The sequence below is a fragment of the Myotis brandtii genome, unplaced genomic scaffold (genome assembly GCF_000412655.1).
Source record: "Myotis brandtii unplaced genomic scaffold, ASM41265v1 scaffold240, whole genome shotgun sequence".
Taxonomy (NCBI): domain Eukaryota; kingdom Metazoa; phylum Chordata; class Mammalia; order Chiroptera; family Vespertilionidae; genus Myotis; species Myotis brandtii.
In genome coordinates this window covers 3,213,658-3,228,491 of record NW_005359064.1, presented here as the reverse complement: position 1 = coordinate 3,228,491, position 14,834 = coordinate 3,213,658, and the positions used below count along the sequence as shown (strand labels likewise).

The 14,834-nt window shown below is 45.9% G+C and overlaps 1 protein-coding gene across 4 annotated transcripts; it reads left to right on the top strand.

Annotated features, from left to right (window-relative positions):
* The first annotated feature begins 214 nt into the window (after positions 1 to 214).
* On the top strand, positions 215 to 13,889 carry MPPE1 (metallophosphoesterase 1). Of its 4 annotated transcripts, none has more exons than XM_014540270.1 (10): positions 215 to 428; positions 4,624 to 5,020; positions 6,492 to 6,600; positions 8,200 to 8,303; positions 9,175 to 9,249; positions 10,865 to 10,973; positions 11,117 to 11,182; positions 11,272 to 11,394; positions 11,960 to 12,100; positions 13,119 to 13,889. In XM_014540270.1, exons 2-10 carry the CDS (start codon positions 4,740 to 4,742, stop codon positions 13,299 to 13,301), a joined length of 1,191 nt encoding a protein of 396 aa, XP_014395756.1. In that variant the 5' UTR covers positions 215 to 428; positions 4,624 to 4,739; the 3' UTR covers positions 13,302 to 13,889. The 4 variants fall into 4 exon arrangements, with proteins under 4 accessions (XP_014395756.1, XP_014395755.1, XP_005866967.1 ...); XM_014540269.1 differs by having other exon boundaries at positions 215 to 810; XM_005866905.2 differs by lacking the exon at positions 215 to 428 and adding an exon at positions 1,002 to 1,307.
* The last annotated feature ends 945 nt before the right edge of the window (positions 13,890 to 14,834 follow it).

Genomic DNA, 14,834 nt, shown 5'->3' with positions numbered 1-14,834 from the left:
CTTACAGTAAGGCTTATTTTGAGGATTATTTGAGATAATGAATGTGAAAGAACTTTGAAAAGTAGATGGAGCTATGCTATACTGTTACAACATTAGTAACATGAGTTAAAGGAAAACAGAAAGAAACCCCAGAATAGTCCCTGTGACCGTCTCATTTGTTCATCACACTTTTCTTGAAGGCACTTTGCCAGGCCCTGAAGTCGAAGATGAAAGACACAGCGTCGGACCTCCAGGAGCGCGGTGTAGCGGGCGGAAGGCAGAGGGAGCTCGCAGTCAGAGGGACAACGCCACAATGAGGCCGGAGCCACTCGCCTCCCGCGATCCGCTCCGGCGGGAGCCAGCGATCCCAGGGACAATGCCACAATGAGGCCAGAGCTACTCGCCTCCCCGAGAGGGCTGCTCCCGGGGACCCGCACACAGTCCGCCAGGTGCGCCTTGGGCCGCGGTGGTTCTCAGCCCGCGGAGCCGGCCTGCTGGGGCTCTGCAGGAGGTCGTACATTAAAGAAAGGATCACTCCAGCCTCCGCGGCTGCCTGGCTAGATCAGGGGGGCCGAGCGCATGGCAGCCCCGAGCCCGCCGTTCCCCGGCCTGGCCGGAGGCAATCTGCGTCCTAGCGGCCTTTCCGTGCCCAAGTGACTTCTCCTCCGTGCGCTCCCTACGCTTTTCTGGGGGGGTTGCTCTTGTCCCAGGCCTGCACCCGTTTGCAGCGACTTCCCAGGGGTTCGGAGGAGCGGCAGGACTCAGGACTCAGCCTAGAAGACATGTAAGGATGGCAGCGGGGACCAGTCGTTGAGGAAGGAGCAGCCGCGTGTATATGTTGTTTTTCTTTGGATCTGTCGTTGGAGTTGCCAAAGGAGCCCGGACTGTGCTTCCCTTCCCGGGGTCGCAGGCCAGCCCGCTCTGCCTGCAAAGCCAGCGGGGTCCGGAGCCCCAGTTCCAGAACGTGGGTGCCGGCCGGGCGGGCCGGGGCTGGTTTTTCCGCCTTTTGCGCATGGCAGCCCCGAGCCCGCCGTTCCCCGGCCTGGCCGGAGGCAATCTGCGTCCTAGCGGCCTTTCCGTGCCCAAGTGACTTCTCCTCCGTGCGCTCTCTGCGCTTTTCTGGGGGTTTTTCCGCCTTTTGAGGTCGCAGGGGCGGGGTTCCAGGGCGCCCGTGACACGCCCGGCCACGTTGCGGAACAGGAAGCGTCGGGGATGCTCGGCCGGTTTCGGAGGACAGGGGACATGTCGGGGTCCGGCTCGCCTGGGGTGCTGGGCTTTCCCGTCTGCATTGTGTCGTGCTGAGCGCCGGTGCAAGTGGGATTGTACAGGTATCCTCGTAACCGTGTGATAATATTTATGCTTCTAGGCTAATTGCTATTTCTTGTTTCTGCAAACTGGAACCTCCCTGCCCTTTTAAGATTGCAAGTTAATCTATTAGAAAAAAAACACACACCCACAGTATTAGTTATTTGCTGGGAAATCACTATTACTTAAGTAAGACCCGTGTTATTAAATCGTAGGGGTTTCTCACTTCTTAGTTTATGATATAGATAGAAAAAACATTTGTTTTAAAATACCATTTGAGATAGAAATTTTAACCACAAATAGCCCTTGACGACATTGTGGTAATAATATATTTAAGATAACCAGCAAACACGAAAAAATTACAGGTCAGTGCATAGTAAACATTTAAAAAATATGTTTTTATTGAATTTTAGAGAGAGGGAGAGGGAGAGAAACGCGGATGGCTGCCTCCTGCCCGCCCCCTATCGGGGATTGAGCCCTTATCCCAGGCATGTGCGCAGACTGCAATCAGCAACTGCTTTGTGCACTGGAGGAAGCTCAACCAACTGAGCCACACCGGCCAGAATGTAAACATTTTTTTTAATGCTTTGGAGTGGGTGAGGGAAGGAATTTAAATATTCAACAAATTTGAAGTTAAAAATCAGTCAATAGATAAAATATTTTGCTCTCTAGTATGGATTGCAGCTACTATTCTTATGTGTTGGGCAGTACAGAACAATGCTGCACACGTGTCTTACAATTACAGGGTGGGGGGAAATTAGGTTTACAGTCCTGAGAATGGAAAACAGTTTATTCTTATATTATTATTTATAGGATTATTTTTCATACGAACAAGTGTAAACCTACTTTTGCCCCATCCTGTAAAAAAAAATACATATTCTCTCAATATATAATTTAAAAGACCCATTCTTGAACAATAGCATAATATCAGTCATTTTTCTTTAGCTACGTGCTTCTCAGCTTTTTTTTTTAAACTTTCATTGTTGGTTAGGCTCATTGTCTGTGTGCCACCGAGCAGCAATCATGTACCTTCTAAGAAGTGGTGCATTTTCTACTTTAAAAAAAAATAAAAATCCTCGGCCTGGGGACTGAAAGGTCCCAGGTTCGATTCCGGTCAAGGGCATGTACCTTGGTTGCGGGCACATCCCCAGTAGGAGGTGTGCAGGAGGCAGCTGATTGATGTTTCTCTCTCATCGATGTTTCTAACTCTCTATCCCCCTCCCTTCCTCTCTGTAAAAAATCGATAAAATATATTTTAAAAAAGAATCCTCACCTGAGGACATGTTTGGAGAGAGGAAGGGAGAAAGAAACATCTACACCGGCTGGGCTACATTCTATGGGTTTTAACAATGTATAATGACTATTATAACAATGTATATCCACTGTTATACTATCATTCTAAAAATAATTTGTGTTCTACCTGTTCATCCCCCCTCCCTTCCCTCCCAATCCCCTTCCCCTGCCCCCAATCCCTGGCAATCATTGATCTTTTTACTGTCTTCATAGTCTTGCTTTTTCCAGAATGTCATATAGGAGGAATCATACAGTATGCAGGCTTTTGGCATTAGCTTCTTTCCCTTAGTAATGTGTATTTAAGGGCCTTCCATGCTTCCTTCATGGCTTGATAGCTCTTTTTTTTAGCATTGAATAATAGTTTATTGTCTGGATGTAACAGTTTGTTTATCCATTCACCTGCTAAAGGACATCTTGGTTGCTTCCAAGTTTTGGCAATTATGAATAAACCTGCTGTACATATCTGTGTGCAGGTTTTTGTGTGGATAGAAGCTTTAAACTCACTTGGGTAAATATCAAGCAGCACAATTGCTGGGTCATAGGGTAAGTGTTTGTTTAGTTTTATAAGAAACTGCCAAATTGTGTTCCAAAGTGGCTGTACCATTTTGCATTCCCACTAACAATGAATGAGAGTTGATGTTGCCAGTCTTTTGGATTTGGGCCATTCTAATAGGTATGTAGTGACATCTTATTTTAATTTACATTTCCCCGATGACATATAATGTGGAACATCTTTTCATGTACTTATTTGGAAAGGTGGCTGTTAAGGTCTTTGGCCCATTTTTAGTTTATTTTTAATTTTTATTTTTTACCCAGCTACATTGAGGGATAATTGACAAATAAAATTGTATATATTTAAAATATACAATGTGATGATTTGAGATTGTGAAATGATTACCACAATCAAGTTAATTAACACATCCATCATCTCACATAGTTAGCTTTTTTGATGTGGTGACAACGTTTAAGATTTATCCTCTTACTTTTGCCCAGACTTCTGGCACTGCTCGCAGAGCTGGAGTGTTCTGCAGCCTCCAGGTCATCGTCCATTTGAAAATGCTTGTCTTGAGCATTAGCTGAGCAACCTTCAGTAGAATGCCACCTCTATAGCGTATCTCAGGCCATCCTTTTATTAACCTTTCTCTTCAGAGGTGTCAAAAATAGATGCTTTCTTTATAGGATGCAAAGTCCATCTATGACTCAGATGAATCCATAAACATTTAACGTTTCCCTTAGAGAACCACTGCACATACATGTCTTATTACAGAAGGCCACCCAGAGTTTCAAGGCTGATATGCAGATGAAAAGCCCATATTGTGAAAGTATGTATAATCTGAATGCAGTATTCAGAGATGGTGGCTCTGTCAGACCCTGTCTCCTGAGCCCAGAGCGAGGGAAAGGCATTGCTTGGGTCTCTGAAGCACACTGTGTGTGAATGGTCACTTTTTTGTGTGGAAAGAGTGTAGAAAAATGATGAAGTCACACCAACACATTACAAAGGGCTTATGACGACCTATTGGTTTAAGGTCCTGGAGGGGTGACTCCTTTTAGGAGTCAAATTACACTTCAATAATATCTGTGGACTTTCCCTTATGTCTGCTATCTAAAGCATCCATCTGATTGATTTTTGTTTAATGATTTCCAAAGTAGTGGTAAAGTTTTATCAGCTGAGTGGGCAGCAATTCTAATAGCGTTATTCCAGCCTACCTGGTTATCAGTAATCAGACATATTATCATTGTAAGAGTAGAGGACCATTTGTTCAGTTGGGGATGTAGATCGAATTCTGACTCTTTAGTTCATTAAAAAAATTTTCTTTTTATTGACTTCAGAGAGGAAGGAAGAGGGAGAGAGAGATAGAAACATCAATGATGAGAGAGAATCATTGATCGGCAGCCTCCTGCAACCCGGGCATGTGCCCTTGACCGGAATCAAACCTGGGACCCTTCAGTCTGCAGGCCGACGCTCTATCCACTGAGCCAAACCAGCCAGGGCTCATTAGTTCTTAATGCAGAACCATAACCCAATCCTTTCCCTTTTCCCTGTAGGTTCATGGCTAAGCCCTGGACATCGTCTGCACCTTCCCCGGGATTCGACAGTTTCCTCGTGGTGACTCTTTGATGGGTCTGACTCGTGGTTGCTGGCAGCTCCTGGGCTGGAGAAAATGGCTGCTTTCCGATTTGGGTTTGGAAGGCTGAATTTTCATCTGTTGAAGAGAAGGAGTTTCTTGCTGTTGAAACTCATAGCTTTTGTCTGTTCCGTGCTTCTGTTTTGTGAATTTTTAATCTATTACTTAGTGATCCTTCGGTGTAATTGGCCCGAGGTGAAAACTCCAGCCCATGGCGGGGAACAAGAGACTCCCGAACCTGTCCTGAAAGCCATGTTTTTGGCCGATACCCACTTGCTTGGGGAAGTAAGAGGCCACTGGCTAGACAAATTACGGAGGTAGGAGCTAACATCAGGAATCTTTCTGAAATTCTGTAGGCAAAAAGGTATAGTGCTCTCCCCACTGGCCAGGCTGAATAGCTTCAGGATTATTCATTATTTTCCTCTCACAGGAAAACATGGGGCAGTTGACTTCTCCTTGAACTTACTATTTACTGAGCATCTGTTATACACAAGGACCCAGAGTTTGGAAGGGAGGTCTGGGTCTGAGTCTCATGACTTTGGACAAGTTACTAGGGCCCTCTGAGCCTGTCTCTGCCTCCTTTGTTTGTATCTGGGTTCACCTGAGAAACGCCTCAGGCTGTGTGAAGAAAATGCCCACAGCAACGCCCAGCACATGGCTGTGGTCAGCGAAGGTATGTTTCCCTTTTCCCTGGGCGGGGCGGACCCTCACAGGCACTGGAGTGCGTTTTGAGCTCGCTTGGTTTTGGTCCACTCTGGGAGCAGGAGGAGCAGAGCAGCTGTGGCTGCCTCCTGGGGGAGGATCAGCTCCTGTCTCCACCTTAGACCTGCCCAGCGCCATCTGTTTTCCCACAGGAGGCTTTTAAGAAATTTTAATGGTGGTGAAATACACATGACATAAAAGTTATCATCTTAAACATCTTTTGTTAAAATCTTCACCCGACAATTTGTTTTTATTCAGCTTTAGAGACAGAGGAAGGGGGCTGGGGGTGGTGGGGGGAGGGAGAGAGAGAGAGAGAGAGAGAGAGGAGAGAGACATTCATGTAGAGAGAGAATCATTGATTGATTGCCTCCTGTACTTGTCCTGACTGGGGATCAAACCTGTAACCTAGGTATGTGCCCTGACCAGGAATCGAACCCACAACCTCTTGGTGTATGGGATGACGTTCCAACCAACCGACGACGAAACTAGGAACTGGAGAGAGCAGGCAACATTCTCAGAGCTTCACTGCTGGCCAGTGGGTGGAGCTGGGATGCTAAGCCGTTGCTCCTCAGGTTCCAGCTCCAGGCTCTTTACATTCACTTGCTCACCTAAAGGTGATACTGGCGAGTGTGCTTCTCTCATTGTCTCCCCCCAACTCCGAAGGCAAGAAGTTGAGGTTCCTTCGCGAAGTGGAAGTTAAGGCAGATGCTGTCACCTGCTCGGTGTCGTGCAGAATCAGTCTACACTGGGCAGCTCTGGCAGCGGCACTGAGCTCTCAGATCCCCGGGGCTCTCATGACTGAGTGTTGGCTTCGGGGTGCAGTGTGGGGCCTGGTCTGTGGGTACCATCGGAGGAGTCAGCCTTCGATAGGTGTGGGAGGGGCAGCCTGACTCCCCTTTGGTGCCTTTGCTCCCCACATTTAATCGGGATTCTTTCTTTGGTCCTCCGGGCAGTGGATGCGAATGCGAGGATGGGGCCAGAGAAGAAGGAGAATGGGACCATTTAGTTCCCCTTTTCAATGGCCCATAAGACAGATGTGGGCTCCACCCGAGAAACAGCCTGATGCCTTTTTCCACTGGCCTCTAGGGAATGGCAGATGGAGAGAGCCTTCCAGACGGCTCTGTGGTTGTTGCAGCCGGAAGTCGTCTTCATTTTGGGAGATATCTTCGATGAAGGGAAGTGGAGCTCCCCCCAGGTAGGACCCTTCAGTCCTGGCACCCTAATCCTGCTTTCACGTCCTGTACAGGCAGCCCAGCAAATGCATGGAGCAATGTCAGTGAGGGTTGGAAGTTTGCTTAATACTAATATTAACAATGTATACTCTGTCTTGAAGTTTATTAGGGTCTGTGTCTGATATCTCGAGTTAGGTTGACTAATCTCATATTTGTCTATGTAGGAAATATGCCCATTAGCCAGACATTGTTGGAATGCACATTCCCATGAACCTCTTTCTAAAGGGGGAAATTAGCAAATGGATGCTATTTCAGTTGTCACCAAAATGACAGAATACACAGTGAAATGTAATTTGGCTTTACATTCTTATTTAACCACTAACTTGTAAGAATTGTGCTACATAAGTTACTTGCTACCATCTTCTTATTTCCTTTCTTCTGAGGGGAGGTGCCGAAGGAGCCCTGAGGGCTTAGTGTTCGGCTCCTCTGCCTTCAGGGGTCCTGAGGCCTCTGTGGGGTGTTGAGGTGATGGTAAGAGAGGCTGTTCTCCCCTTAGCTGTCACTGCCTTGCTTTTTACATTTCTGGAATTAGTAATAATTAAAACGAGCTCTTCTTCTACTTAGTTATAAAAGTTTAGTCACTAATGGTTTTTGGAAGATATTAAAATCCATTGGTATTTCACAGGACAACCCAAAAGCTGTACAAAGAAAGTCTTGGTCCAGATGTGATAGAAACCCAGTGTTTATAGGTTGCAATGTTTGCTATCATCTAGTTCAAAATTAAATATGAGCTAATGGAAATGCTATCTGTAAAAAGCAACTAGTTATAAAATGAGATTGGATATCATGTTGCTTTTCCAAATTAAGGGCAACATTTTATGTTTTTCTAATTTTATGTTATTCTGATTTTATATTATTCTAACTCTAAATATTATTTGTTGGAGTGGAGTCTTTGTAAATGCACTGAAGGATTCTATACAGCATATTTCCCTAGGTTGGGCCATACTTAAAACGTTTAGGATAAAGTTGATTTCTAGTCAACTAGGTATTGTCGACCCTAGAGTTATCCACTTGATATTTTTAAGCTTAATAAAAATGAGAACTATATGAACATAATTCTCAAGATTTAATAGTTAGATTTTGTTTCTCCCCCATGTCATCAGGCCTCACTTCCTCAGCTGTGGCCACAGTGAAATGCTAAATGCTTGTCCTTGTCTTGGTGGAGATGCATGAATTTACTTAACATTTCCCAAGAGTTTGTTCTTAGAACATGTCCAGATCTGATGTGATTCCCAAGCTGGGGTCCTTGTGTCACCTTCAGGGGATATTAAAAAAATAGCTGAATAAACCAAATATTTGGGGGGGGAGGGGAGAGGGTTGCCAGTTAATTTTTTAAGATGAGTATAGCATTTAATTAAATGTTGGCATCAAATTAAATAATTAAAATATTAAGTTAGTTTTGGAAAAAGAAGTTTGACATAAAATTAGACATTCTAAGTTCTACATTAGCTTTATGGACATCGGATTTGGACAGGGGCACTAACTTCTCACCATCAAAATGGGGAGCCACAGAGAAGAAGAGAAGGTTCTCTGGGCCTCACAGTGACCATTTTATCCCACAGGCCTGGGCGGATGATGTGAAGAGGTTTCAGAAAATGTTCAGACACCCAGGTCACGTGCAGCTGAAGGTAGTTGTTGGCAACCATGACATTGGCTTCCACTACCAGTAAGTAGCTCACTACAGCATGGCCACAGGAGCACTCCTGCTGACTGTAATTTCGAACCTGCTACAGTTTAGGGGAAAGCCTTATTTGGACTGTGTGGAGGGAATCTGTATAAAGTGTAAGCTCTGAAGTGTAAGCTCCAGGAGGGCCAGGGTTTTGGCCTTGGTGCATCGTACACCCTCAACAGACTCTTAAATGAATGGTTTGTGTGTGCCTTTGGGTGATTCTAACTTGAAACTTGCCTTTAGTGGCCAGTTATTTTCTTTGGGACTCAGAAAACAAGATGATAAAAACTTGAATAGCTAATATTTATATAGTGTTTATCATGTGCCTGCCTGTGTTAAGCACTTTATTTCCACACATTAACTCATTTAATCTTTACCCTGGTCCTATTATTTTACCCATTGTACCAGTGAGGAAGCGGAGGCCCTTGGGACTAAGTCACTTGCCATAGGCCTGACGGTTATTCAGAAGTGCGTAGTGGAGCTGAGAGTTGCACCTTGATAACCTGGGGCCAAATGGAGCTCTGAACTAACAATGCTTGTCTGGGGCTCAAATCCTGAAAGGTTTTTTTGTGTGTATGTTCATGATAACTCTTAAGAGGTTTTAAAATGCCTTGTCCTGCCCCTGCCGGGTGGCTCAGTTGGTTGGGGCGTTGTTTCCTACACCAAAAGGTTGCAGGTTCAATTCCCAGTCAGGGCATATTCCTAGGTTGCGGGTTTGATCCCTGGTCAGGGCGCATATGGGAGGCGAATGATTGATATTTTTCTCTCACGTGGATGTTTCTCTTTCTCTCTAAAAATCAATGAACATATCCTAAAAAACTTAAAATGGCTTGTTCTGAAAAATGTTTCTTTTTACAATTGAATGTAGGATGAACAGATACAGGATAAAACGATTTGAGAAAGTTTTTAACCCTGAAAGGCTGTTTTCATGGAAAGGAATTAAGTGAGTATTTGTGAATTCTTATGTCCTTTAGTCCTTGGGAACTTAATTTTTCAAAGGTGACTGCCATGCTGGGTCAGACCCATGGTCTGTTGGGCCTGGTTTACAGTCTCTGATGAAAGTGCCTCATATCCTCGTTGATGGTCCCCATCGGAGTCACCACCCTAGTTTTCCCTGACAATCCAGTGCATTGGTTAGTCTATGACTTTGCCTGGCCACTGAGGGAATTTTATTCTTTCTGTCAGCACCATCTGTGGATGATAGAAATTTCACCAGTCCACTTTGTAAAGAAGTATTTTTTATTTGTTCAAAATTTACTTATTTCCTTTATACAGGATGTTCCTGTAGTTACGGTGTCCTAGGATTGGACGGCCAGTGTGCTCGCTGTGCTCTGTAGCTCTGAGCCTATCCCCCACTCCCCTCAGCCTTGAGTTTTAGATCACAGCTTCCTAACCCTTTGTCTGACCATCAGCACCAGCTCCCCCTCCACAGGGCAGTCCCTTGACCCTTCTGGTCTGTGTGTGTTTGAGCACAGTGGACCCGATGGTACATGCACATATTCTAGCTGCGGACTAGTGGGAAGAGAAAAGGCGGGAGAGGAAGTTTTCCTTGTTTTGACCACATCCTTCCCGTGGCATCCAGGACTCTGTTGGCTTTGGCCAGAGCAGCTCAGGGGCCCATCAAATGATCTGATCTGTGTGCAGCCCCCAGGGACCAGGGGTCAGTGGGCTCTCCACCGACGCCCTGGTTCCCCCCCTTTGCCTGGAGGGCAGAGTCTAGTAGCTTCCTTACCTGAGTCAGAATGGAGACTTGACACAGAGTTTTTTCTCCCTGAGCCTAGAGTTCAAGAAGTTTTCACTAAATACCCCGATCATATTTCAGGTCATTTGATCAGTCAGCTCCTCATCTCTAAAATTCTTTACATTTCATGCAAGCTTTACGACAGGTACCTTCTTCATGCCCAGTTGATGTGTGTGTAGGAAATAAAAACAAATTTAATGGGAGTTTATAGAGAACAGAACTAAAGTGGTTGCCAAGGAGAACTGTAGTTGGCTTGGTGTGGGATTATCCATACCAGTCAACTCTAACCAGCACCCCACCCCCACGCCCCAGCCCTGCCTGTTTGCTGAGTACACGGATGTCACTGAACATTGCCCATAGTTCACGTTAGGTAATAACAACGCCTAACATTCACTTTCCAGCGGCAGGCTCTATTCTGTTGTATTCTTTCATTTAATTCTCACAATAAGCCGATGGCATGGGTGGACTATTCATATCCCTGTTTTGCAGGTAAGGCACCAGGAGGCTAAGTAACTTGCCCAGGGACACATGCTGAGCTTAGTGGTATCTGTCCTGAGAGCTCCTGCACGCTTGCATTTCTCCTAAGTTCTGGGTTACAGATCCTTTCACCACATCCTGGACTCCACTCCCCGTAATGCCATTTTGTTTTCTTAATATCAACTCCCGCCTAAACACACAGACTAGTCGAGTTGAGATTTAAAGCTGCTCTGGGAGTTCCTTCATCCTGTGGCTGCCTCGCTCCATTTCCTGGGGATAATGTTGTAGGAAGATGGTACCCGGGAAGCCCCTGACTCTCCGCTTGCTCCCTCTGCCTCAGCTTTGTGATGGTCAACAGCGTCGCCCTGGAAGGGGATGGCTGCAACATTTGCTCTGAAGCAGAGGCTGAGCTCATGGACATTTCTCACAAGCTGAACTGCTCCCGAGAGGTAGGAGGGGACCCGAGGGGCACAGGTGCCTTCAGTGCTGGGTGTCCTGCGGGCACGGCGAGCGGATCTCTGCTCCCTCTCCCCTTCCTGCCATGCAGCCGACACTGGGCTTGCCAGGTCACTGACTGATTTCTGACCGGCAGGAGCAGCGCCCCGGCCAGTGTGGGGAGGGGCAGCCGCTGCCGGCCTCGGCCCCCGTCCTCCTGCAGGTGAGGTGGGGAGAAACCGCTCCGGGTGCTGGGCAGGGCCACGCAGGGTCCCGTGAAGCCACGCTGACTCCTCTCTCAACCCCGGGCAGCATTTCCCGCTTTATCGGCGAAGCGACGCCAACTGTTCCGGGGAGGACGCCGCGCCTCCGGAAGAGAAGGGCATCCCCTTTAAGGAGCGCTATGACGTGCTTTCTCGGGAGGCCTCACAAAAGGTTGGGCAGCTCGCCAGGCTCTCAAGGGAGGACAGATGACCCTTGTAGTTTCGACGGAGGGACGGAGGGACGGAGGGAGGGTTCTGGCGGTATGTTAGATTTTTATGTCATCGTTTTGTTCCTCCCACCCCACCCCCAGTAAATCCACTTCTGTTTGCTAATATCCAGTTAATGACAGTCTCAGCTAGTCTGTATTCAGAAATTTCCCACCAACTTAAATGTATTTGGAAATGTAAATGGACCTTAGAGTTAAACTTTTAGGGACTTAAAATGCTCTTTCTTAACTGTATATTTATATAATGTTATTGATAATAGCATATAAACATATTTATGAGATAAATGTATTAAATATTTATACAGTGAAATCGGAGAGGAGAAGAACAGATTCTCTCTAGGAGCCTGAACTTACTTTGAATAGAATCTGAACAAACCCAGGGATTTTAAGGGAAAATCAGAGCAGTCCACGAAATGGGGATTTCGGATCTAACTTAATGGGGTCAGCAGGGCGGGGCCCGGCGGGGCTCTGGGCCAGCCCTAACCGCCTGTCGCTGTCCCCTGTGCGCAGCTGCTGTGGTGGCTCCGGCCGCGCCTGATCCTGAGCGGCCACACGCACAGCGGCTGCGAGGTGCTCCACGGGGCCGGCGTCCCCGAGCTCAGCGTGCCGTCTTTCAGTTGGAGGAACAGAAACAACCCCAGTTTCATCATGGTAACGTGAACATTTATTGTCGTCTCAAAGCTTTCATAAGTATTTAAATCAACACAGTAATCAACTATCAACTGCTGCAATCTGTAAAAATATACAAGAGCCATACAGAAACTTCCCCACCCCACATGCACACTTGCCCCCTGTCTGACCCCTGCCTGCCATTATTCCCGAGGGGCGGCGGGAGGAGCCGCTTGCAGAGTGGTTTACCCTTCAGGGACAGCAGGTCCTCGGTATGAGACTCTGTGTTTACTTTTTTAAGGGAACAGGGTCCTTACTTCATTAGCTATGTGCAGCTTCCTTGTCTTATTTTCCAAACGGGCCCAGGTGCTCTGGCAGAAAAATGCTGCAGCTCTCACACGTCGATGAACACGGTAAGCGCCCAGTCAGTCACCGGTGACTGACACTATACTTTCCATCCGGGAGACAGAACTGGCTGGGCGCTTAACGTGTTGAGGTGGTTTCAATCAGCGACCACCTGATGTTGCAGCTCCTTTCTTTTGCCCTCGGGTTGCCGCATCCAGTGCCTAATGCTTTTATGCCAGGGACTTGTACTTCATGAAAAGATGGGGAAAACCTCATGTTGTCAAATTCAAAGTCGTAAAGGAAAACATTCCCCACTGTCACCCCACATAGCAAATATGTCTACAAAAAAGAAAAAAGAAAAAAAAAAAAAGAAAGCCACTGAGATGCCTCTGACACATGTATATCTAGGCGACAGATTGCTCATTTTAGCATCAAGAGGCATGAGAAACGGCCTCGCACTCCCGTTCCTCGATGACCGCTGCTCTAAGTCTCCGTGCCCCTCTGAGTATCTCTCGGGTGGTGGAGGAACCCCTGACTTCCTTCTCACCACCGCTTGTGTAGGCTGCAGATGTGCCTCCTTAAGTCCCAGGTGGGGAGGGCTGCTCCCTGCCTCACCTAAGGAAGCCAGGGAAGCTGCTGTGTGTGTAAGAGACTGTCGTGTGGGAGCTGTGCATGGAGCGCTCTCTGCAGCATAACATTCTCGTTTCCTTTCCAGGGCAGCATGACGCCCACAGAGTACGCCCTGGCCAAGTGCTACCTTCCCTTGGAGGACACGGTTCTGACCACGTACTGTGCAGCGGCGGGGTTCCTGGTGGTCCTCATGTTGGTTCACCTTGGACTTGTAGCCTCGCCTGTTCTTTTTGGTTATAAGCTGCTCAGAAAATTTAAGACAGTGTGAAGAGCAGGAGACTTTTTGCATTTAGTACTCGATACCAAAGCCAAAGAAACTGAACTTCAGGCAGTGCTCATGGGAGATGAGACCCAAGGTGACTGTCTTGATGCACATCACAGAAATGCTATATCATGGATGCAAAGGACTGCAGAATAAATAGTTGATTGTACTGTTCTCATGCTATGAAAGTGGAACATGTACTCTACGACAAGTCTGTTTTCTCATTTTTTTCAAATATATGTGGAATCAAAGATTGTATCTGTACAATATGTAAATGCTATGTATTAACGTCATCACTTGCATGCACTGGACAGGCCTTCCTTCCCCAGGAGGGAGCCAGCAGCCCTGCGGCACACGGGGGCTTAGGTGTGCACACACCAAACATTGGGTTTGTTTCTGTCCTCCTACGACGTTGTTCTCAAAGTCCTATATAGTATAAAGCTGTACAATGAAAATAAAAGTACAGATGACATGAGGAGGAATATACTGTCTACACAGACTTTTTAAAATCAGGGTAATTTTCTCTCTAGCAGACTGAGTTGTTAAGTTGGAACTTAATGCCTGTCAATGATGAAAATAAATTTGAAAAATGGATGAGGGAGTGTTTTTTTTGTATTTAAAAATAAATAGGTAATTTTAAGCCAGATTTGTTTTTGTGTGTGTGTATTTTTTCAACCAAACTTTTAAATAGGAAGTTTAGTTACAGGAGGATTGTTGAGTAATAGTAATGCATGCAACAATATATGCCTTTATTTTTTGTGGGGGGGTTTTCTGTTCAGTTTTCATGTTTTACTTTGAAAGTGCAATGGAAACTGAAAATAAGTTCTGCTTTAGATGTCTCAGTTCAACTGAGAGTTTTATCAAACAGTTAAGGATGAGAGGGGAGCAGGAATTCGGTGATAATGAAATAAAATGTTTGTTGTATTGATTGTCTATAAAGTAGTCATCCTTTCATGTTAAACTAGTAGTATTTAACATTGGATAAGTTTATAAAGGATTATAAAAATGCTAATTATATTATAGAGTAGACTTTAAAATATCAACAAATACTAGAAGACTAAAAAGGGAATTAATGAAGTAATGTAGGCTAGGCTGTCACTTCTCTGGGTTTGTACTGTTGAACTACAACTTTGGACACCGTTACAGAGTATCTCTGACCTACGGACACTACCCTCAAAGCTGTGGCTGCGGCCAGAATAGAAAACGTCTCTGCTACAGTGATTCTTGCTTTCTAGATACACTGTGCCAGAACTTTTGAGGCTGCATTTGCACATCTTTCAAGTTTGAGAAACAGCCATATATGTTGACTTTATATTTCAAACAAAAGGTCTGTCACATTTCTTCTTCAAAAGGCAAGTGGAAGTGCCATCCTTGGATTCTCCTAGGAAGAATCCAAGACACAAACGTTGACACCCTCTTGTCTTTTTCTTCCTATTTGTTTAAGATGGAACCTGTGGTCAAGTAAGTGGCTCAAAAGCTTTGACAGTTGGAATGGTCAACCCATTTCCACGCAGGGAACATGCAAACATCCTTAAGTAG

Bases quoted from the DNA above. Each gene is read 5' to 3' on its own strand.
- MPPE1 (XM_014540270.1), top strand. From the start codon at position 4,740: ATGGCTGCTTTCCGATTTGGGTTTGGAAGGCTGAATTTTCATCTGTTG. The intron at 9,250-10,864 runs GTGAGTATTTGT...CCTCTGCCTCAG, and splicing joins TTTTCATGGAAAGGAATTAA to CTTTGTGATGGTCAACAGCG. The intron at 11,395-11,959 runs GTTGGGCAGCTC...CCCTGTGCGCAG, and splicing joins CTCGGGAGGCCTCACAAAAG to CTGCTGTGGTGGCTCCGGCC.